The 25776-nt window shown below is 49.6% G+C and overlaps 1 protein-coding gene across 1 annotated transcript in view; it reads right to left on the bottom strand.

Annotated features, from left to right (window-relative positions):
• STEAP3 (STEAP3 metalloreductase) overlaps positions 1 to 25776 on the bottom strand; it is a 219509-nt gene that overhangs the window by 131816 nt on the left and 61917 nt on the right. The window contains exon 2 of the mRNA XM_073647568.1: positions 10859 to 11343. Within this exon, the coding sequence (XP_073503669.1) occupies positions 10859 to 11341 (483 nt within the window). The 5' untranslated portion in view covers positions 11342 to 11343. The remainder of the gene's footprint in view (positions 1 to 10858; positions 11344 to 25776) is intronic.

Below are 25776 nucleotides of genomic sequence, written 5' to 3'. Positions count from 1 at the left end.
TCCTGTGGGGTTTGTGCGCGCTCTAAGACCTCACATACCTGTCCGTCTGGGGCCCTCTTACCTTTGAAGATCCCGGAGCGTCCTTGGACTCATCTGTCTATGGACTTTATTACGGACCTCCCTCCGTCTTCGGGTAAAACGGTCATACTCGTTGTTGTGGACAGGTTCAGCAAGATGGCACATTTTATCGCTCTTCCGGCTCTCCCTAATGCTAAAACTCTTGCGCAGGTGTTCATTGGGGAGATTGTGAGGCTTCACGGGGTACCCTCCGATGTGGTGTCTGATCGGGGGTCTCAGTTTGTGTCCAAGTTCTGGAAGGCGTTTTGTGCACGGCGGGGGATGCATTTGTCATTCTCATCGGCTTTTCACCCTCAGACCAATGGTCAGACGGAACGTATGAACCAGAGCTTGGAGACATATCTCCGGTGTTTTGTGTCAGAGAACCAGGAGGACTGGGCTTCTTTCTTACCTCTGGCAGAGTTTGCTCTCAATAATAGGCGGAGCGAGTCCACTGGTAAGTCCCCGTTTTTTGGGGCATATGGTTTTCACCCCCAGTTTTGTACTTTCAGTGGGGGGGGCTCTTCGGGGGTTCCTGAGGAGGAACGATTTTCCTCATCACTCGCTTCAGTATGGAGAGGGGTGCTGAAGAATCTGAATACTATGGGGAACCGATACAAACGTATGGCTGATAGGAGGAGAGTGTCTGGTCCGGACCTAAGTGTGAACGATCGGGTATGGTTGTCTACCAGGAATATTAAACTTAAGGTTCCCTCCTGGAAACTGGGTCCCAGGTTCATCGGGCCGTACAGAATCAGTTCTATTATTAATCCGGTGGCATTCCGTCTTGACCTCCCCCCTACGTTTAAAATTCACAACGTGTTCCACAGATCGTTGCTTAAGAGGTATGTGGCGCCGGTGGTACCCTCACCTTTACCTCCCCCTCCAGTGGTGGTCAATGGTAACTTGGAGTTCCAGGTATCGAGGGTCATTGATTCACGCTTTAATCGCCGGTCCCTTCAGTACCTGGTTCATTGGAAAGGGTATGGTCCTGAGGAGAGGATGTGGGTTCCTGCGTCGGATATTAACGCAGACCGATTAGTTCGGGCCTTCCACACGACTCACCCGGATAAACCTGGCCCTGAGGGTCCGGAGGCCCCTCGTAGAAGGGGGGGTACTGTCACGGGTGTGTCGCCACGAAGATCGTCACGATTACACAGCCTGACTTCTCGCAGCTGACTTGTTGGTGCTTTGTGTTTTCGGCAGTGAGGGAGTTAATTCTCTCTCTCTCTGTGCTAGATGAGGTCCAGCCTCGCCCAGCTGCAATCAATGCTGCTGTAGTGAGTCTCCTTCAAATGCCTGCTGGTCTGTTTGGGAAGTGTCGGTGAAAGCATTTCATACAGACTTACAGAGCGGATCGTGGTATTTGGAGTTTCTGAGATAAGTGTATTTGGAGTGTATTTTCCCTTCCTCGCTTTATCATTTATCTCCTTTCCCGTTCGTGTTCCCTCTGTTGTAGTTGTGTAGTTTTTGTATGCAAGGTGGTTTTGGTTTTTCCCTTGTACTGTCTCGTTCGTCTAAGTACTGTGTGTGGGCATATTATTACTTGTCCTCTTTTGTTGTGATCGGGGTCCTTCTCAGGACTAGATTACTTAGGTGCAGGGATCCTCAGGAGGTAGGGGTTACGCTGGTGGCCTGGACCTCTGTACCTTTAACAGTACCTCCAGGTTGAGGGATTAGTCAGGGCCCCAGCTTAGGGTCAGCTTAGGCCCCCTACCTCCAGTATACAGAGACAGCGTGACAGCCGCCTATCCATCACCAGAGATCAGCGGTGACATCACTGAGAATGCCTCCTATCCATCACTAGAGATCAGTGGTGACATCACTGAGAATGCCTCCTATCCATCACTAGAGATCAGTGGTGCCATCACTAAGAATGTCGCCTATCCAGCACCAGAGATCAGCGGTGACATCACTGAGAATGCCGCCCATCCATCACCAGAGATCAGCAGTGACATCACTGAGAATGCCGCCCATCCATCACCAGAGATCAGCGGTGACATCACTGAGAATGCCTCCTATCCATCACCAGAGATCAGCGGTGACATCACTGAGAATGCCGCCTATCCATCACCAGAGATCAGCAGTGACATCACTGAGAATGCTGCCTATCCATCACTAGAGATCAGCGGTGACATCACTGAGAATGCCGCCTATCCATCACCAGAGATCAGCGGTGACATCACTGAGAATGCCGCCTATCCATCACTAGAGATCAGCGGTGACATCACTGAGAATGTCGCCTATCCATCACCAGAGATCAGCGGTGACATCACTGAGAATGCCGCCTATCCATCACCAGAGATCAGCGGTGACATCACTGAGAATGTCGCCTATCCATCACCAGAGATCAGCGGTGACATCACTGAGAATGTCGCCTATCCAGCACCAGAGATCAGCGGTGACATCACTGAGAATGCCGCCCATCCATCACCAGAGATCAGCAGTGACATCACTGAGAATGCCGCCTATCCATCACTAGAGATCAGCGGTGACATCACTGAGAATGCCGCCCATCCATCACCAGAGATCAGCAGTGACATCACTGAGAATGCCTCCTATCCATCACCAGAGATCAGCAGTGACATCACTGAGAATGCCGCCTATCCATCACTAGAGATCAGCGGTGACATCACTGAGAATGCCGCCTATCCATCACTAGAGATCAGCAGTGACATCACTGAGAATGCCTCCTATCCATCACCAGAGATCACAGGTGACATCACTGAGAATGCTGCCTATCCATCACCGGAGATCAGCGGTGACATCACTGAGAATGCCGCCTATCCATCACCAGAGATCAGCGGTGACATCACTGAGAATGCCGCCTATCCATCACTAGAGATCAGCGGTGACATCACTGAGAATGCCGCCTATCCATCACCAGAGATCAGCAGTGACATCACTGAGAATGCCGCCTATCCATCACTAGAGATCAGCGGTGACATCACTGAGAATGCCGCCTATCCATCACTAGAGATCAGCGGTGACATCACTGAGAATGCCGCCTATCCATCACCAGAGATCACAGGTGACATCACTGAGAATGCCGCCTATCCATCACCGGAGATCAGCGGTGACATCACTGAGAATGCCGCCTATCCATCACCAGAGATCAGCGGTGACATCACTGAGAATGCCGCCTATCCATCACTAGAGATCAGCGGTGACATCACTGAGAATGCCGCCTATCCATCACCAGAGATCAGCGGTGACATCACTGAGAATGCCGCCTATCCATCACCAGAGATCAGCGGTGACATCACTGAGAATGCCGCCTATCCATCACCAGAGATCAGCGGTGCCATCACTGAGAATGCCGCCTATCCATCACCAGAGATCAGCGGTGACATCACTGAGAATGCCGCCTATCCATCACCAGAGATCAGCGGTGACATCACTGAGAATGCCGCCTATCCATCACCAGAGATCAGCGGTGACATCACTGAGAATGCCGCCTATCCATCACTAGAGATCAGAGGTGACATCACTGAGAATGCCGCCTATCCATCACTAGAGATCAGAGGTGACATCACTGAGAATGCCGCCTATCCATCACCAGAGATCAGCGGTGACATCACTGAGAATGTCGCCTATCCATCACCAGAGATCAGCGGTGACATCACTGAGAATGTCGCCTATCCATCACCAGAGATCAGCGGTGACATCACTGAGAATGCCGCCTATCCATCACTAGAGATCAGAGGTGACATCACTGAGAATGCCGCCTATCCATCACTAGAGATCAGCGGTGACATCACTGAGAATGCCGCCTATCCATCACTAGAGATCAGAGGTGACATCACTGAGAATGCCGCCTATCCATCACTAGAGATCAGAGGTGACATCACTGAGAATGCCGCCTATCCATCACTAGAGATCAGAGGTGACATCACTGAGAATGCCGCCTATCCATCACTAGAGATCAGCGGTGACATCACTGAGAATGCCGCCTATCCATCACCAGAGATCAGAGGTGACATCACTGAGAATGCCGCCTATCCATCACCAGAGATCAGCGGTGACATCACTGAGAATGCCGCCTATCCATCACTAGAGATCAGCGGTGACATCACTGAGAATGCCGCCTATCCATCACTAGAGATCAGAGGTGACATCACTGAGAATGCCGCCTATCCATCACTAGAGATCAGAGGTGACATCACTGAGAATGCCGCCTATCCATCACTAGAGATCAGCGGTGACATCACTGAGAATGCCACCTATCCATCACCAGAGATCAGCGGTGACATCACTGAGAATGCCGCCTATCCATCACTAGAGATCAGAGGTGACATCACTGAGAATACCGCCTATCCATCACTAGAGATCAGCGGTGACATCACTGAGAATGCCGCCTATCCATCACTAGAGATCAGCGGTGACATCACTGAGAATGCCGCCTATCCATCACTAGAGATCAGCGGTGACATCACTGAGAATGCCGCCTATCCATCACTAGAGATCAGCGGTGACATCACTGAGAATGCCGCCTATCCATCACTAGAGATCAGAGGTGACATCACTGAGAATGCCTCCTATCCATCACTAGAGATCAGAGGTGACATCACTGAGAATGCCGCCTATCCATCACTAGAGATCAGCGGTGACATCACTGAGAATGCCGCCTATCCATCACTAGAGATCAGCGGTGACATCACTGAGAATGCCGCCTATCCATCACCAGAGATCAGCGGTGACATCACTGAGAATGCCGCCTATCCATCACCAGAGATCAGCGGTGACATCACTGAGAATGCCGCCTATCCATCACCAGAGATCAGCGGTGACATCTCTGAGAATGCCGCCTATCCATCACCAGAGATCAGCGGTGACATCACTGAGAATGCCTCCTATCCATCACCAGAGATCAGCGGTGACATCACTGAGAATGCCGCCTATCCATCACCAGAGATCAGCGGTGACATCACTGAGAATGCCTCCTATCCATCACCAGAGATCAGCGGTGACATCTCTGAGAATGCCGCCTATCCATCACTAGAGATCAGCGGTGACATCACTGAGAATGCCGCCTATCCATCACCAGAGATCAGCGGTGACATCACTGAGAATGCCGCCTATCCATCACCAGAGATCAGCGGTGACATCACTGAGAATGCCGCCTATCCATCACCAGAGATCAGCGGTGACATCTCTGAGAATGCCGCCTATCCATCACCAGAGATCAGCGGTGACATCACTGAGAATGCCTCCTATCCATCACCAGAGATCAGCGGTGACATCTCTGAGAATGCCGCCTATCCATCACCAGAGATCAGCGGGGACATCACTGAGAATGCCGCCTATCCATCACCAGAGATCAGCGCTGACATCACTGAGAATGCCGCCTATCCATCACCAGAGATCAGAGGTGACATCACTGAGAATGCCGCCTATCCATCACTAGAGATCAGCGGTGACATCACTGAGAATGCCGCCTATCCATCACCAGAGATCAGCGGTGACATCACTGAGAATGCCGCCTATCCATCACCAGAGATCAGCGGTGACATCACTGAGAATGCCGCCTATCCATCACCAGAGATCAGCGGTGACATCACTGAGAATGCCGCCTATCCATCACCAGAGATCAGCGGTGACATCACTGAGAATGCCTCCTATCCATCACTAGAGATCAGCGGTGACATCACTGAGAATGCCGCCTATCCATCACCAGAGATCAGCGGTGACATCACTGAGAATGCCTCCTATCCATCACTAGAGATCAGCGGTGACATCACTGAGAATGCCGCCTATCCATCACCAGAGATCAGCGGTGACATCACTGAGAATGCCACCTATCCATCACCAGAGATCAGCGGTGACATCACTGAGAATGCCGCCTATCCATCACCAGAGATCAGCGGTGACATCACTGAGAATGCCGCCTATCCATCACCAGAGATCAGCGGTGACATCACTGAGAATGCCGCCTATCCATCACCAGAGATCAGCGGTGACATCACTGAGAATGCCGCCTATCCATCACCAGAGATCAGCGGTGACATCACTGAGAATGCCTCCTATCCATCACCAGAGATCAGCGGTGACATCACTGAGGATGCCTCCTATCCATCACCAGAGATCAGCGGTGACATCACTGAGAATGCCACCTATCCATCACTAGAGATCAGCGGTAACATCACTGAGAATGCCACCTATCCATCACTAGAGATCAGCGGTGACATCACTGAGAATGCCACCTATCCATCACCAGAGATCAGAGGTGACATCACTGAGAATGCCGCCTATCCATCACCAGAGATCAGAGGTGACATCACTGAGAATGCCGCCTATCCATCACCAGAGATCAGAGGTGACATCACTGAGAATGCCTCCTATCCATCACCAGAGATCAGAGGTGACATCACTGAGAATGCCTCCTATCCATCACCAGAGATCAGCGTGACATCACTGAGAATGCCGCCTATCCATCACCAGAGATCACAGGTGACACCACTGAGAATGCCTCCTATCCATCACCAGAGATCAGAGGTGACATCACTGAGAATGCCGCCTATCCATCACCAGAGATCAGCGTGACATCACTGAGAATGCCGCCTATCCATCACCAGAGATCAGAGGTGACATCACTGAGAATGCCTCCTATCCATCACCAGAGATCAGAGGTGACATCACTGAGAATGCCTCCTATCCATCACTAGAGATCAGCGGTGACATCACTGAGAATGCCGCCTATCCATCACCAGAGATCACAGGTGACACCACTGAGAATGCCTCCTATCCATCACCAGAGATCAGAGGTGACATCACTGAGAATGCCGCCTATCCATCACCAGAGATCAGCGTGACATCACTGAGAATGCCGCCTATCCATCACCAGAGATCAGAGGTGACATCACTGAGAATGCCTCCTATCCATCACCAGAGATCAGAGGTGACATCACTGAGAATGCCTCCTATCCATCACCAGAGATCAGCGGTGACATCACTGAGAATGCCGCCTATCCATCACCAGAGATCAGAGGTGACATCACTGAGAATGCCGCCTATCCATCACCAGAGATCAGAGGTGACATCACTGAGAATGCCTCCTATCCATCACCAGAGATCAGAGGTGACATCACTGAGAATGCCTCCTATCCATCACCAGAGATCAGAGGTGACATCACTGAGAATGCCTCCTATCCATCACTAGAGATCAGCGGTGACATCACTGAGAATGCCGCCTATCCATCACTAGAGATCAGCGGTGACATCACTGAGAATGCCGCCTATCCATCACTAGAGATCAGCGGTGACATCACTGAGAATGCCTCCGATCCATCACTAGAGATCAGCGGTGACATCACTGACAATGCCTCCTATCCATCACCAGAGATCAGCGGTGACATCACTGAGAATGCCGCCTATCCATCACCAGAGATCAGAGGTGACATCACTGAGAATGCCGCCTATCCATCACCAGAGATCAGAGGTGACATCACTGAGAATGCCGCCTATCCATCACCAGAGATCAGAGGTGACATCACTGAGAATGCCTCCTATCCATCACCAGAGATGAGAGGTGACATCACTGAGAATGCCGCCTATCCATCACCAGAGATCAGAGGTGACATCACTGAGAATGCCGCCTATCCATCACCAGAGATCAGCAGTGACATCACTGAGAATGCCTCCTATCCATCACCAGAGATCAGCAGTGACATCACTGAGAATGCCTCCTATCCATCACCAGAGATCACAGGTGACATCACTGAGAATGCCTCCTATCCATCACCAGAGATCACAGGTGACATCACTGAGAATGCCTCCTATCCATCACTAGAGATCAGCGGTGACATCACTGAGAATGCCTCCTATCCATCACCAGAGATCAGCGGTGACATCACTGAGAATGCCTCCTATCCATCACCAGAGATCACAGGTGACATCACTGAGAATGCCTCCTATCCATCACCAGAGATCAGCGGTGACATCACTGAGAATGCCGCCTATCCATCACCAGAGATCAGCGGTGACATCACTGAGAATGCTGCCTATCCATCACCAGAGATCAGCGGTGACATCACTGAGAATGCCGCCTATCCATCACCAGAGATCAGAGGTGACATCACTGAGAATGCCGCCTATCCATCACCAGAGATCAGAGGTGACATCACTGAGAATGCCGCCTATCCATCACCAGAGATCAGAGGTGACATCACTGAGAATGCCTCCTATCCATCACCAGAGATCACAGGTGACATCACTGAGAATGCCTCCTATCCATCACCAGAGATCAGCGGTGACATCACTGAGAATGCCTCCTATCCATCACCAGAGATCACAGGTGACACCACTGAGAATGCCTCCTATCCATCACCAGAGATCAGAGGTGACATCACTGAGAATGCCGCCTATCCATCACCAGAGATCAGCGTGACATCACTGAGAATGCCGCCTATCCATCACCAGAGATCAGAGGTGACATCACTGAGAATGCCTCCTATCCATCACCAGAGATCAGAGGTGACATCACTGAGAATGCCTCCTATCCATCACCAGAGATCAGCGGTGACATCACTGAGAATGCCGCCTATCCATCACCAGAGATCAGAGGTGACATCACTGAGAATGCCGCCTATCCATCACCAGAGATCAGAGGTGACATCACTGAGAATGCCTCCTATCCATCACCAGAGATCAGAGGTGACATCACTGAGAATGCCTCCTATCCATCACCAGAGATCAGAGGTGACATCACTGAGAATGCCGCCTATCCCTCACCAGAGATCACAGGTGACATCACTGAGAATGCCGCCTATCCATCACTAGAGATCAGTGGTGACATCACTGAGAATGCCTCCTATCCATCACCAGAGATCAGAGGTGACATCACTGAGAATGCCGCCTATCCATCACCAGAGATCATAGGTGACATCACTGAGAATGCCTCCTATCCATCACCAGAGATCAGAGGTGACATCACTGAGAATGCCTCCTATCCATCACCAGAGATCAGCAGTGACATCACTGAGAATGCCTCCTATCCATCACTAGAGATCAGCGGTGACATCACTGAGAATGCCGCCTATCCATCACTAGAGATCAGCGGTGACATCACTGAGAATGCCTCCTATCCATCACTAGAGATCAGCGGTGACATCACTGACAATGCCTCCTATCCATCACCAGAGATCAGCGGTGACATCACTGAGAATGCCTCCTATCCATCACCAGAGATCAGAGGTGACATCACTGAGAATGCCGCCTATCCATCACCAGAGATCAGAGGTGACATCACTGAGAATGCCTCCTATCCATCACCAGAGATCAGAGGTGACATCACTGAGAATGCCGCCTATCCATCACCAGAGATCAGAGGTGACATCACTGAGAATGCCGCCTATCCATCACCAGAGATCAGCAGTGACATCACTGAGAATGCCTCCTATCCATCACCAGAGATCAGCAGTGACATCACTGAGAATGCCTCCTATCCATCACCAGAGATCACAGGTGACATCACTGAGAATGCCTCCTATCCATCACCAGAGATCACAGGTGACATCACTGAGAATGCCTCCTATCCATCACTAGAGATCAGCGGTGACATCACTGAGAATGCCTCCTATCCATCACCAGAGATCAGCGGTGACATCACTGAGAATGCCTCCTATCCATCACCAGAGATCACAGGTGACATCACTGAGAATGCCTCCTATCCATCACCAGAGATCAGCGGTGACATCACTGAGAATGCCGCCTATCCATCACCAGAGATCAGCGGTGACATCACTGAGAATGCTGCCTATCCATCACCAGAGATCAGCGGTGACATCACTGAGAATGCCGCCTATCCATCACCAGAGATCAGAGGTGACATCATTGAGAATGCCTCCTATCCATCACCAGAGATCACAGGTGACATCACTGAGAATGCCTCCTATCCATCACCAGAGATCAGCGGTGACATCACTGAGAATGCCACCTATCCATCACCAGAGATCAGCGGTGACATCACTGAGAATGCCTCCTATCCATCACCAGAGATCACAGGTGACATCACTGAGAATGCCTCCTATCCATCACCAGAGATCAGCAGTGACATCACTGAGAATGCCACCTATCCATCACTAGAGATCAGCGGTGACATCACTGAGAATGCCGCCTATCCATCACCAGAGATCAGCAGTGACATCACTGAGAATGCCACCTATCCATCACTAGAGATCAGCAGTGACATCACTGAGAATGCCTCCTATCCATCACTAGAGATCAGCGGTGACATCACTGAGAATGCCGCCTATCCATCACCAGAGATCAGTGGTGACATCACTGAGAATGCCGCCTATCCATCACCAGAGATCAGCGGTGACATTACTGAGAATGCTGCCTATCCATCACCAGAGATCAGCGGTGACATCACTGAGAATGCCGCCTATCCATCACCAGAGATCAGCGGTGACATCACTGAGAATGCCTCCTATCCATCACTAGAGATCAGCGGTGACATCACTGAGAATGCCGCCTATCCATCACCAGAGATCAGCGGTGACATCACTGAGAATGCCTCCTATCCATCACTAGAGATCAGCGGTGACATCACTGAGAATGCCGCCTATCCATCACCAGAGATCAGCAGTGACATCACTGAGAATGCCACCTATCCATCACCAGAGATCAGAGGTGACATCACTGAGAATGCCACCTATCCATCACTAGAGATCAGAGGTGACATCACTGAGAATGCCACCTATCCATCACTAGAGATCAGAGGTGACATCACTGAGAATGCCGCCTATCCATCACCAGAGATCAGCGGTGACCCCCTGGTGGGCGCCGTTTTCCTGCTCACCTGGTTGTTTCCGTCCTTGGGTCCAGACTGCAGGGCCCATGCGGACACCACGTTGAACGCTTTGACCACAGTGCATTGTGGGAAGAGGGCGGCCAGCTCCTCAGCGTTGGACGGTCGGTCTACGTTGATCTCCCGGTTGTTGCTGACGTCTATCAGCGTTTTCCCGGTCATGGCGTCTGACAGCGCAGTCAGCGAGGAATAATGCTCCCGATAAACGGCCACAAACAGCATCTGTGCGCGTCTCACGGCCGCCTCCTGGGGCAGCACCTCGACCGCGGCAGGAAAGAGCGCGGAGGTCATCTTCGGATTGCGACTTCCCACCACGACCTTAAATCCGGAATATAAGAGACGCGAAGCCAGAGAGCGGGCGAAGTCCCCGGAGCCCAGGATCCCGATAGTGTCACCACACGACAGCCCGCACGGCGCACAGGACGCGCCACTCTCCCCTCCAAGCAGCGGCCTCGCCATCTCCGATCTCACCATCCCTGCAAGAGAAGTGTTATATACTGATAATGTACGGGCGAAAGACCGCCACAGCAAGACCACCATGTCCACACCGCCAGCCTGTGCAGAGAGGGTCAGCGGGGCACTGCGCCCCAGTCTCGTCCATGTACCGCTTCTATCTACCCTGAGGGGTCATTATACTGTATGGAGGACTATGTGGGGCCATTATTCTGTATGAAGGACTATGTGGGGCCATTATACTGTATGGAGGACTGTGTGGGGCCATTATTCTGTATGAAGGACTATGTGGGGCCCATTATACTGTATGGAGGACTATGTGGGGCCATTATACTGTATGGAGAACTATGTGGGGCCATTATACTGTATGGAGGACTATGCGGGGCCATTATACTGTATGGAGGACTATGTGGGGCCATAATACTGTATGGAGAACTATGTGGGGCCATTATACTGTATGGAGGACTATGTGAGGCCATTATACTGTATGGAGGACTATGTGAGGCCCATTATACTTATGTAGAACTATGTGGGAACATTATACTGTATGGAGGACTCTGTGGGGCCATTATACTGTATGGAGGACTATGTGAGGCCATTATACTGTATGGAGGACTCTGTGGGGCCATAATACTGTATGGAGGACTATGTGAGGCCATTATACTGTATGGAGGACTATGTGAGGCCCATTATACTGTATGTAGAACTATGTGGGAACATTATACTGTATGGAGGACTCTGTGGGGCCATTATACTGTATGGAGGACTATGTGGGGCCATTATACTGTATGGAGAACTATGTGGGGCCATTATACTGTATGGAGGACTATGCGGGGCCATTATACTGTATGGAGGACTATGTGGGGCCATAATACTGTATGTAGAACTATGTGGGGCCATTATACTGTATGGAGGACTATGTGAGGCCATTATACTGTATGGAGGACTATGTGAGGCCCATTATACTGTATGTAGAACTATGTGGGCCCATTATACTGTATGGAGGACTCTGTGGGGCCATTATACTGTATGGAGGACTATGTGGGGCCATAATACTCTATGGAGAACTATGTGGGGCCATTATACTGTATGGAGGACTATGTGAGGCCATTATACTGTATGGAGGACTATGTGAGGCCCATTATACTGTATGTAGAACTATGTGGGCCCATTATACTGTATGGAGGACTCTGTGGGGCCATTATACTGTATGGAGGACTATGTGGGAACATTATACTGGATTGTGTGACTATGTAACATAGCTTTTAAGGTTGAAGGAAGACTAAGTCCATCTACACTGTGTTCCAAATTATTATGCAAATAATATTTTCTCAGATTTTCCCACATTCCCTATATGAATTGCAGTCATTGTAATTTTCCAGTCAAATAACTATTAGAGAACAATTGAAAGGTTTTTGTATAAACTGCCTATGAGAACAGGATATTCTTAAAAGAATAAAAACACTCAAACTGCACTCAAAATGCATGTTCCAAATTATTCTGCACAGCAGAGTTTTCAACCTTTTCATTTTAATAAAGAACAAAAAAATGGTCATTTGTGAAATTATAAGCATTAGCAGGTTGTTAGAAACTGAAATCAAACAGTTTTCACCTCAAAACTTTATTCTAGGTGATGTTACATTTGCACATAGGACCCCTTGTTGGAAAGGAGTTTCTGAACTCTCTCGTCCATTGAATTTGTCAGGTTTTGGATGGTTTCTGCTTCAATTGTTTTGCATGAGGACAGAATACCCTCCCAGAGCTGTTGCTTAGATGTGAACTGCCTCCCGCCATCATAGACACTCCTTTTGATGATGCTCCAGAGGTTCTCAATGGGGTTGAGGTCAGGGGAGCATGGGGGCCACACCATAAGTTTGTCCCCTTTTATGCCCATATCAGCCAGAGATGCAGATGTGTTATGTGCAGCATGAGATGGTGCATTATCATGCATGAAATGATCTTGCTGTGGAATACACGGTTCTTCTTCTTGAACCATGGAAGGAAGTGCTGTTTGAGAAACTCAACATACATTATGGAGTTCATCTTTACCCCTTCAGGGATCCTAAAGGGGCCGACAATCCCTCTCCCCATGATTCCAGCCCAAAACATTACTCCACCTCCTCCTTGTTGGCGCTGTAGCCGTGTTTGCGTGGGGTGTCCATCAACCAGCCATCCTCCACTCCATCCATCTGGACCATCGAGATCATTTCATGCATGATAATGCCCCGTCTCATGCTGCACATAACACATCTGCATCTCTGGCTGATATGGGCATAAAAGGGGACAAACTTATGGTGTGGCACCCATGCTCCCCTGACCTCAACCCCATTGAGAACCTCTGGAGCATCATCAAAAGGAGTGTCTATGATGGCGGGAGGCAGTTCACATCTAAGCAACAGCTCTGGGAGGGTATTCTGTCCTGATGCAAAAGAATTGAAGCAGAAACCATCCAAAACCTGACAAATTCAATGGACGAGAGAGTTCAGAAGCTCCTTTCCAACAAGGGGTCCTATGTGCAAATGTAACATCACCTAGAATAAAGGTTTGAGGTGAAAACTGTTTGATTTCAGTGTGTAATAACCTGCTAATGCTTAGAATTTCACAAATGACCATTTTTTTGTTCTTTATTAAAATGAAAAGGTTGAAAACTCTGCTGTGCAGAATAATTTGGAACATGCATTTTGAGGGCAGTTTGATTGTTTTATTTTTTTTTAAATCTCCTGTTATCATCGGCAGTTTATACAAAAACCTTTCAATTGTTCTCTAATAGTTATATGACTGGAAAATTACAATGACTGCAATTCATATAGGGAATGTGGGAAAATCTGAGAAAATATTATTTGCATAATAATTTGGAATACAGTGTAGTTCACCCCATAGCCGAACATGTTGATCCAGAGGAAGGCAAAAAAAACCCATGTGGCAAACACTAAGCTCCACATTGGGGAAAAAAATTCCTTCCCGACTCCATACGACAATCAGACTAGATCCCTGGATCAACGCCCTATCAAGAAATCTAGTATTTATAACCTGTAATATTATACTTTTCAGGAAAGGCGTCCAGGCCCTTCTTACATGTTAGTAGTGAATCCCTCATCATGCGGCAGAGAGCTCCATAGTCTCACTGCTCTTACAGTAAAGAATCCGCGTCTGTGATTATGATTAACCCTTCTTTCCTCCAGATGTAGAAGATGCCCCCTTGTCCCTGTCTCAGGCCTCAGAGTAAAAAGATCAGTAGAAGGGTCTTTGTACTGTCCCCTCATATACTTGTACATAGTAATAAGATCCCCCCTAAACTAAATAACCCCAAGTGTAATAACCTGTCTTGGTTTTTTGCTGACCCCCCAGTCCTCTAATAACCTGTCTTGGTATAGCAGACCCCCAGTCCTCTAATAACCTGTCTTGGTATAGCAGACTCCCCAGTCCTCTAATAACCTGTCTTGGTATTGCAGACCCCCCAGTCCTCTAATAACCTGTCTTGGTATTGCAGACTCCCCAAATCCTCTAATAACCTGTCTTGGTATTGCAGACCCCCCAGTCCTCTAATAACCTGTCTTGGTATTGCAGACCTCCCAGTCCTCTAATAACCTGTCTTGGTATTGCAGACCCCCCAGTCCTCTAATAACCTGTCTTGGTATTGCAGACCCCCCCAGTCCTCTAATAACCTGTCTTGGTATTGCAGACCCCCCAGTCCTCTAATAACCTGTCTTGGTATTGCAGACCCCCCAGTCCTCTAATAACCTGTCTTGGTATTGCAGACCCCCCAGAAATCTAATAACCTGTCTTGGTATTGCAGAGCCCCCAGTCCTCTAATAACCTGTCTTGGTATTGCAGACCCCCCAGTCATCTAATAACCTGTCTTGGTATTGCAGACCTCCCAGTCCTCTAATAACCTGTCTTGGTATTGCAGACCCCCCAAATCCTCTAATAACCTGTCTTGGTATTGCAGACCCCCCAGTCCTCTAATAACCTGTCTTGGTATTGCAGACCCCCCAGTCCTCTAATAACCCGTCTTGGTATTGCAGACCCCCCAGTCCTCTAATAACCTGTCTTGGTATTGCAGACCCCCCAGTCCTCTAATAACCTGTCTTGGTATTGCAGAGCCCCCCAGTCCTCTAATAACCTGTCTTGGTATTGCTGACCCCACCAGTCCTCTAATAACCTGTCTTGGTATTGCAGACCCCCCAGTCCTCTAATAACCTGTCTTGGTATTGCAGAGCCCCCAGTCCTCTAATAACCTGTCTTGGTATTGCAGAGCCCCCAGTCCTCTAATAACCTTTCTTGGTATTGCAGACCCCGCAGTCCTCTAATAACCTGTCTTGGTATTGCAGACCCCCCAGTCCTCTAATAACCTGTCTTGGTATTGCAGAGCCCCCAGTCCTCTAATAACTTGTCTTGGTATTACAGACCCCCAGTCCTCTAATAACCTGTCTTGGTATTGCAGACCCCCCCGTCCTCTAATAACCTGTCTTGGTATTGCAGACCCCCCCCGTCCTCTAATAACCTGTCTTGGTATTGCAGACCCCCCCCCCCCCATCCTCTAATAACTTGTCTTGGTATTGCAGACCCCCCCGTCCTCTAATAACCTGTCTTGGTATTTCAGACCCCCCAGTCCTCTAATAACCTGTCTAGGTATTGCAGACCCCCCAGTCCTCTAATAACCTGTCTTGGTATTGCAGACCCCCCAGTCCTCTAATAACCTGTCTTGGTATTGCAGACCCCTCAGTCCTCTGATAACCTGTCTTGGTATTGCAGACCCCCCCAGTCCTCTAATAACATGTCTTGGTATTGCAGACCCCCCCCCAGTCCTCTAATAACCTGTCTTGGTATTGCAGACCCCCCCAGTCCTCTAATAACCTGTCTTGGTATTGCAGACCCCCCCAGTCCTCTAATAACCTGTCTTGGTATTGCAGACTCCCCAGTCCTCTAATAACCTGTCTTGGTATTGCAGACCCCCCCGTCCTCTAATAACCTTTCTTGGTATTGCAGACCCCCCAGTCCTCTAATAACCTGTCTTGGTATTGCAGACCCCCCCAGTCCTCTAATAACATGTCTTGGTATTGCAGACCCCCCCAGTCCTCTAATAACCTGTCTTGGTATTGCAGACCCCCCCAGTCCTCTAATAACCTGTCTTGGTATTGCAGACTCCCCCGTCCTCTAATAACCTGTCTTGGTATTGCAGACCCCCCAGTCTTCTAATAACCTGTCTTGGTATTGCAGACCCCCCAGTCCTCTAATAACCTGTCTTGGTATTGCAGACCCCCCAGTCCTCTAATAACCTGTCTTGGTATTGCAGACCCCCCAGTCCTCTAATAACCTGTCTTGGTATTGCAGACCCCCCAGTCCTCTAATAACCTGTCTTGGTATTGCAGACCCCCCAGTCCTCTAATAACCTGTCTTGGTATTGCAGACCCCCAGTCCTCTAATAACCTGTCTTGGTATTGCAGACTTCCCAGTCCTCTAATAACCTGTCTTGGTATTGCAGACCCCCCAGTCCTCTAATAACCTGTCTTGGTATTGCAGACCCCCCAGTCCTCTAATAACCTGTCTTGGTATTGCAGACCCCCCAGTCCTCTAATAATCTGTCTTGGTATTGCAGACCCCTCAATCCTCTAATAACCTGTCTTGGTATTGCAGACCCCCCCAGTCCTCTAATAACCTGTCTTGGTATTGCAGACCCCCCCGTCCTCTAATAACCTGTCTTGGTATTGCAGACCCCCCAGTCCTCTAATAACCTGTCTTGGTATTGCAGACCCCCCAGTCCTCTAATAACCTGTCTAGGTATTGCAGACCCCCCAGTCCTCTAATAACCTGTCTTGGTATTGCAGACCCCTCAGTCCTCTAATAACCTGTCTTGGTATTGCAGACCCCTCAGTCCTCTAATAACCTGTCTTGGTATTGCAGACCCCCCCAGTCATCTAATAACATGTCTTGGTATTGCAGACCCCCCCCCCCCAGTCCTCTAATAACCTGTCTTGGTATTGCAGACCCCCCAGTCCTCTAATAACCTGTCTTGGTATTGCACACCCCCCCAGTCCTCTAATAACCTGTCTTGGTATTGCAGACCCCGCCAGTCCTCTAATAACCTGTCTTTGTATTGCAGACCCCCCAGTCCTCTAATAACCTGTCTTGGTATTGCAGACCCCCCAGTCCTCTAATAACCTGTCTTGGTATTGCAGACCCCCCAGTCCTCTAATAACCTGTCTTGGTATTGCAGACCCCCCAGTCCTCTAATAACCTGTCTTGGTATTGCAGACCCCCCAGTCCTCTAATAATCTGTCTTGGTATTGCAGACCCCTCAATCCTCTAATAACCTGTCTTGGTATTGCAGACCCCCCCAGTCCTCTAATAACCTGTCTTGGTATTGCAGACCCCCCCGTCCTCTAATAACCTGTCTTGGTATTGCAGACCCCCCAGTCCTCTAATAACCTGTCTTGGTATTGCAGACCCCCCAGTCCTCTAATAACCTGTCTAGGTATTGCAGACCCCCCAGTCCTCTAATAACCTGTCTAGGTATTGCAGACCCCCCAGTCCTCTAATAACCTGTCTTGGTATTGCAGACCCCTCAGTCCTCTAATAACCTGTCTTGGTATTGCAGACCCCTCAGTCCTCTAATAACCTGTCTTGGTATTGCAGACCCCCCCAGTCATCTAATAACATGTCTTGGTATTGCAGACCCCCCCCCCCAGTCCTCTAATAACCTGTCTTGGTATTGCAGACCCCCCAGTCCTCTAATAACCTGTCTTGGTATTGCACACCCCCCCAGTCCTCTAATAACCTGTCTTGGTATTGCAGACCCCGCCAGTCCTCTAATAACCTGTCTTTGTATTGCAGACCCCCCAGTCCTCTAATAACCTGTCTTGGTATTGCAGACCCCCCAGTCCTCTAATAACCTGTCTTGGTATTGCAGACCCCCCAGTCCTCTAATAACCTGTCTTGGTATTGCAGACCCCCCAGTCCTCTAATAACCTGTCTTGGTATTGCAGACCCCCCAGTCCTCTAATAATCTGTCTTGGTATTGCAGACCCCTCAATCCTCTAATAACCTGTCTTGGTATTGCAGACCCCCCCAGTCCTCTAATAACCTGTCTTGGTATTGCAGACCCCCCCGTCCTCTAATAACCTGTCTTGGTATTGCAGACCCCCCAGTCCTCTAATAACCTGTCTTGGTATTGCAGACCCCCCAGTCCTCTAATAACCTGTCTAGGTATTGCAGACCCCCCAGTCCTCTAATAACCTGTCTTGGTATTGCAGACCCCTCAGTCCTCTAATAACCTGTCTTGGTATTGCAGACCCCTCAGTCCTCTAATAACCTGTCTTGGTATTGCAGACCCCCCCAGTCATCTAATAACATGTCTTGGTATTGCAGACCCCCCCCCCCCCAGTCCTCTAATAACCTGTCTTGGTATTGCAGACCCCCCAGTCCTCTAATAACCTGTCTTGGTATTGCACACCCCCCCAGTCCTCTAATAACCTGTCTTGGTATTGCAGACCCCGCCAGTCCTCTAATAACCTGTCTTTGTATTGCAGACCCCCCAGTCCTCTAATAACCTGTCTTGGTATTGCAGACCCCCCAGTCCTCTAATAACCTGTCTTGGTATTGCAGACTCCCCAGTCCTCTAATAACCTGTCTTGGTATTGCAGACCCACCCGTCCTCTAATAACCTGTCTTGGTATTGCAGACCCCCCCCGTCCTCTAATAACCTGTCTTGGTATTGCAGACCCACCCCCCCGTCCTCTAATAACTTGTCTTGGTATTGCAGACCCCCCCCCGTCCTCTAATAACCTGTCTTGGTATTGCAGACCCCCCAGTCCTCTAATAACCTGTCTTGGTATTGCAGACCCCCCAGTCCTCTAATAACCTGTCTTGGTATTGCAGACCCCTCAGTCCTCTGATAACCTGTCTTGGTATTGCAGACCCCCCCAGTCCTCTAATAACATGTCTTGGTATTGCAGACCCCCCCCCCAGTCCTCTAATAACCTGTCTTGGTATTGCAGACCCCCCCAGTCCCCTAATAACCTGTCTTGGTATTGCAGACCCCCCCAGTCCTCTAATAACCTGTCTTGGTATTGCAGACTCCCCAGTCCTCTAATAACCTGTCTTGGTATTGCAGACCCCCCTGTCCTCTAATAACCTTTCTTGGTATTGCAGACCCCCCAGTCCTCTAATAACCTGTCTTGGTATTGCAGACCCCCCCAGTCCTCTAATAACCTGTCTTGGTATTGCAGACCCCCCAGTCCTCTAATAACCTGTCTTGGTATTGCAGACCCCCCCAGTCCTCTAATAACCTGTCTTGGTATTGCAGACTCCCCCGTCCTCTAATAACCTGTCTTGGTATTGCAGACCCCCCAGTCTTCTAATAACCTGTCTTGGTATTGCAGACCCCCCAGTCCTCTAATAACCTGTCTTGGTATTGCAGACCCCCCAGTCCTCTAATAACCTGTCTTGGTATTTCAGACCCCCCAGTCCTCTAATAACCTGTCTTGGTATTGCAGACCTCCCAGTCCTCTAATAACCTGTCTTGGTATTGCAGACCCCCCAGTCCTCTAATAACCTGTCTTGGTATTGCAGACCCCCGAGTCCTCTAATAACCTGTCTTGGTATTGCAGACTTCCCAGTCCTCTAATAACCTGTCTTGGTATTGCAGACCCCCCAGTCCTCTAATAACCTGTCTTGGTATTGCAGACCCCCCAGTCCTCTAATAACCTGTCTTGGTATTGCTGACCCCCCAGTCCTCTAATAACCTGTCTTGGCATTGCAGACCCCCCGCCCAGTCCTCTAATAACCTGTCTTGGTATTGCAGACCCCCAGTCCTCTAATACCCTGTCTTGGTATTGCAGACCCCCCAGTCCTCTAATAACCTGTCTTGGTATTGCAGACCCCTCAGTCCTCTAATAACCTGTCTAGGTATTGCAGACCCCCCCCAGTCCTCTAATAACCTGTCTTGGTATTGCAGACCCCCCAGTCCTCTAATAACCTGTCTTGGTATTGCAGACCCCCCAGTCCTCTAATAACCTGTCTTGGTATTGCAGACCCCCCCAGTCCTCTAATAACCTGTCTTGGTATTGCAGACCCCCCCCGTCCTCTAATAACCTGTCTTGGTATTGCAGACCCCCCAGTCCTCTAATAACCTGTCTTGGTATTGCAGACCCCCCAGTCCTCTAATAACCTGTCTAGGTATTGCAGACCCCCCAGTCCTCTAATAACCTGTCTTGGTATTGCAGACCTCCCAGTCCTCTAATAACCTGTCTTGGTATTGCAGACCCCCCAAATCCTCTAATAACCTGTCTTGGTATTGCAGACCCCCCAGTCCTCTAATAACCTGTCTTGGTATTGCAGACCCCCCAGTCCTCTAATAACCTGTCTTGGTATTGCAGACCCCCCAGTCCTCTAATAACCTGTCTTGGTATTGCAGACCCCCCAGTCCTCTAATAACCTGTCTTGGTATTGCAGACCCCCCCAGTCCTCTAATAACCTGTCTTGGTATTGCTGACCCCACCAGTCCTCTAATGACCTGTCTTGGTATTGCAGACCCCCCAGTCCTCTAATAACCTGTCTTGGTATTGCAGAGCCCCCAGTCCTCTAATAACCTTTCTTGGTATTGCAGACCCCGCAGTCCTCTAATAACCTGTCTTGGTATTGCAGACCCCCCAGTCCTCTAATAACCTGTCTTGGTATTGCAGAGCCCCCAGTCCTCTAATAACTTGTCTTGGTATTACAGACCCCCAGTCCTCTAATAACCTGTCTTGGTATTGCAGACCCCCCCGTCCTCTAATAACCTGTCTTGGTATTGCAGACCCCCCCCGTCCTCTAATAACCTGTCTTGGTATTGCAGACCCCCCCCCCCCCATCCTCTAATAACTTGTCTTGGTATTGCAGACCCCCCCGTCCTCTAATAACCTGTCTTGGTATTTCAGACCCCCCAGTCCTCTAATAACCTGTCTAGGTATTGCAGACCCCCCAGTCCTCTAATAACCTGTCTTGGTATTGCAGACCCCCCAGTCCTCTAATAACCTGTCTTGGTATTGCAGACCCCTCAGTCCTCTGATAACCTGTCTTGGTATTGCAGACCCCCCCAGTCCTCTAATAACATGTCTTGGTATTGCAGACCCCCCCCCCAGTCCTCTAATAACCTGTCTTGGTATTGCAGACCCCCCCAGTCCTCTAATAACCTGTCTTGGTATTGCAGACCCCCCCAGTCCTCTAATAACCTGTCTTGGTATTGCAGACTCCCCAGTCCTCTAATAACCTGTCTAGGTATTGCAGACCCCCCCGTCCTCTAATAACCTTTCTTGGTATTGCAGACCCCCCAGTCCTCTAATAACCTGTCTTGGTATTGCAGACCCCCCCAGTCCTCTAATAACATGTCTTGGTATTGCAGACCCCCCCAGTCCTCTAATAACCTGTCTTGGTATTGCAGACCCCCCCAGTCCTCTAATAACCTGTCTTGGTATTGCAGACTCCCCCGTCCTCTAATAACCTGTCTTGGTATTGCAGACCCCCCAGTCTTCTAATAACCTGTCTTGGTATTGCAGACCCCCCAGTCCTCTAATAACCTGTCTTGGTATTGCAGACCCCCCAGTCCTCTAATAACCTGTCTTGGTATTGCAGACCCCCCAGTCCTCTAATAACCTGTCTTGGTATTGCAGACCCCCCAGTCCTCTAATAACCTGTCTTGGTATTGCAGACCCCCCAGTCCTCTAATAACCTGTCTTGGTATTGCAGACCCCCAGTCCTCTAATAACCTGTCTTGGTATTGCAGACTTCCCAGTCCTCTAATAACCTGTCTTGGTATTGCAGACCCCCCAGTCCTCTAATAACCTGTCTTGGTATTGCAGACCCCCCAGTCCTCTAATAACCTGTCTTGGTATTGCAGACCCCCCAGTCCTCTAATAACCTGTCTTGGTATTGCAGACCCCTCAATCCTCTAATAACCTGTCTTGGTATTGCAGACCCCCCCAGTCCTCTAATAACCTGTCTTGGTATTGCAGACCCCCCCGTCCTCTAATAACCTGTCTTGGTATTGCAGACCCCCCAGTCCTCTAATAACCTGTCTTGGTATTGCAGACCCCCCAGTCCTCTAATAACCTGTCTAGGTATTGCAGACCCCCCAGTCCTCTAATAACCTGTCTTGGTATTGCAGACCCCTCAGTCCTCTAATAACCTGTCTTGGTATTGCAGACCCCTCAGTCCTCTAATAACCTGTCTTGGTATTGCAGACCCCCCCAGTCCTCTAATAACATGTCTTGGTATTGCAGACCCCCCCCCCAGTCCTCTAATAACCTGTCTTGGTATTGCAGACCCCCCAGTCCTCTAATAACCTGTCTTGGTATTGCAGACCCCCCCAGTCCTCTAATAACCTGTCTTGGTATTGCAGACCCCGCCAGTCCTCTAATAACCTGTCTTTGTATTGCAGACCCCCCAGTCCTCTAATAACCTGTCTTGGTATTGCAGACCCCCCAGTCCTCTAATAACCTGTCTTGGTATTGCAGACTCCCCAGTCCTCTAATAACCTGTCTTGGTATTGCAGACCCACCCGTCCTCTAATAACCTGTCTTGTTATTGCAGACCCCCCCCGTCCTCTAATAACCTGTCTTGGTATTGCAGACCCCCCCCCCCGTCCTCTAATAACTTGTCTTGGTATTGCAGACCCCCCCGTCCTCTAATAACCTGTCTTGGTATTGCAGACCCCCCAGTCCTCTAATAACCTGTCATGGTATTGCAGACCCCCCAGTCCTCTAATAACCTGTCTTGGTATTGCAGACCCCCCCGTCCTCTAATAACCTGTCTTGGTATTGCAGACCCCCCCAGTCCTCTAATAACATGTCTTGGTATTGCAGACCCCCCCAGTCCTCTAATAACCTGTCTTGGTATTGCAGACCCCCCCCAGTCCTCTAATAACCTGTCTTGGTATTGCAGACCCCCCCAGTCCTCTAATAACCTGTCTTGGTATTGCAGACTCCCCCGTCCTCTAATAACCTGTCTTGGTATTGCAGACCCCCCAGTCTTCTAATAACCTGTCTTGGTATTGCAGACCCCCCAGTCCTCTAATAACCTGTCTTGGTATTGCAGACCCCCCAGTCCTCTAATAACCTGTCTTGGTATTTCAGACCCCCCAGTCCTCTAATAACCTGTCTTGGTATTGCAGACCCCCCAGTCCTCTAATAACCTGTCTTGGTATTGCAGACCCCCGAGTCCTCTAATAACCTGTCTTGGTATTGCAGACTTCCCAGTCCTCTAATAACCTGTCTTGGTATTGCAGACCCCCCAGTCCTCTAATAACCTGTCTTGGTATTGCAGACCCCCCAGTCCTCTAATAACCTGTCTTGGTATTGCAGACCCCCCAGTCCTCTAATAACCTGACTTGGCATTGCAGACCCCCGCCCAGTCCTCTAATAACCTGTCTTGGTATTGCAGACCCCCAGTCCTCTAATACCCTGTCTTGGTATTGCAGACCCCCCAGTCCTCTAATAACCTGTCTTGGTATTGCAGACCCCTCAGTCCTCTAATAACCTGTCTAGGTATTGCAGACCCCCCCCAGTCCTCTAATAACCTGTCTTGGTATTGCAGACCCCCCAGTCCTCTAATAACCTGTCTTGGTATTGCAGACCCCCCAGTCCTCTAATAACCTGTCTTGGTATTGCAGACCCCCCCAGTCCTCTAATAACCTGTCTTGGTATTGCAGACCCCCAGTCCTCTAATAACCTGTCTAGGTATTGCAGACCCCCCAGTCCTCTAATAACCTGTCTTGGTATTGCAGACCCCCCAGTCCTCTAATAACCTGTCTTGGTATTGCAGACCCCTCAGTCCTCTAATAACCTGTCTTGGTATTGCAGACCCCCCAGTCCTCTAATAACCTGTCTTGGTATTGCAGACCCCCCCAGTCCTCTAATAACATGTCTTGGTATTGCAGACCCCCCCCCCCAGTCCTCTAATAACCTGTCTTGGTATTGCAGACCCCCCCAGTCCTCTAATAACCTGTCTTGGTATTGCAGACCCCCCAGTCCTCTAATAACCTGTCTTGGTATTGCAGACTCCCCAGTCCTCTAATAACCTGTCTTGGTATTGCAGACCCCCCAGTCCTCTAATAACCTGTCTTGGTATTGCAGACCCCCCAGTCCTCTAATAACCTGTCTTGGTATTGCAGACTCCCCAGTCCTCTAATAACCTGTCTTGGTATTGCAGACCCCCCTGTCCTCTAATAACCTGTCTTGGTATTGCAGACCACCCAGTCCTCTAATAACCTGTCTTGGTATTGCAGACCCCCCCGTCCACTAATAACCTGTCTTGGTATTGCAGACCCCCCCGTCCTCTAATAACCTTTCTTGGTATTGCAGACCCCCCAGTCCTCTAATAACCTGTCTTGGTATTGCAGACCCCCCAGTCCTCTAATAACCTGTCTTGGTATTGCAGACCCCCCCAGTCCTCTAATAACCTGTCTTGGTATTGCAGACCCCCCCAGTCCTCTAATAACCTGTCTTGGTATTGCAGACCCCCCCAGTCCTCTAATAACCTGTCTTGGTATTGCAGACTCCCCAGTCTTCTAATAACCTGTCTTGGTATTGCAGACCCCCCAGTCCTCTAATAACCTGTCTTGGTATTGCAGACCCCCCAGTCCACTAATAACCTGTCTTGGTATTGCAGACCCCCCAGTCCTCTAATAACCTGTCTTGGTATTGCAGACCCCCCAGTCCTCTAATAACCTGTCTTGGTATTGCAGACCCCCAGTCCTCTAATAACCTGTCTTGGTATTGCAGACCCCCCAGTCCTCTAATAACCTGTCTTGGTATTGCAGACCCCTCAGTCCTCTAATAACCTGTCTTGGTATTGCAGACCCCTCAGTCCTCTAATATCCTGTCTAGGTATTGCAGACCCCCCAGTCCTCTAATAACCTGTCTTGGTATTGCAGACCCCCCAGTCCTCTAATAACCTGTCTTGGTATTGCAGACCCCCCAGTCCTCTAATAACCTGTCTTGGTATTGCAGACCCCCCCCCCCCCCAGTCCTCTAATAACCTGTCTTGGTATTGCAGATCCCCCAGTCCTCTAATAACCTGTCTTGGTATTGCAGACCCCCCCAGTCCTCTAATAACCTGTCTTGGTATTGCAGACCCCCCAGTCCTCTAATAACCTGCCCTGGTATTGCAGACCCCCCCAGTCCTCTAATAACCCGTCTTGGTATTGCAGACTCCCCAGTCCTCTAATAACCTGTCCTGGTATTGCAGACCCCCCCAGTCCTCTAATAACCTGTCTTGGTATTGCAGACCCCCCAGTCCTCTAATAACCTGTCTTGGTATTGCAGACTCCCCAGTCCTCTAATAACCTGTCTTGGTATTGCAGACCTCCCAGTCCTCTAATAACCTGTCTTGGTATTGCAGACCCCCCAAATCCTCTAATAACCTGTCTTGGTATTGCAGACCCCCCAGTCCTCTAATAACCTGTCTTGGTATTGCAGACC

The sequence above is a fragment of the Phyllobates terribilis genome, unplaced genomic scaffold (assembly GCF_046119375.1).
Source record: "Phyllobates terribilis strain yellow unplaced genomic scaffold, ASM4611937v1 Scaffold_9__5_contigs__length_417890890, whole genome shotgun sequence".
Classification (NCBI taxonomy): domain Eukaryota; kingdom Metazoa; phylum Chordata; class Amphibia; order Anura; family Dendrobatidae; genus Phyllobates; species Phyllobates terribilis.
Note: the sequence above shows the minus strand (reverse complement) of the source record. Positions and strands in the feature narration are given on the sequence as shown.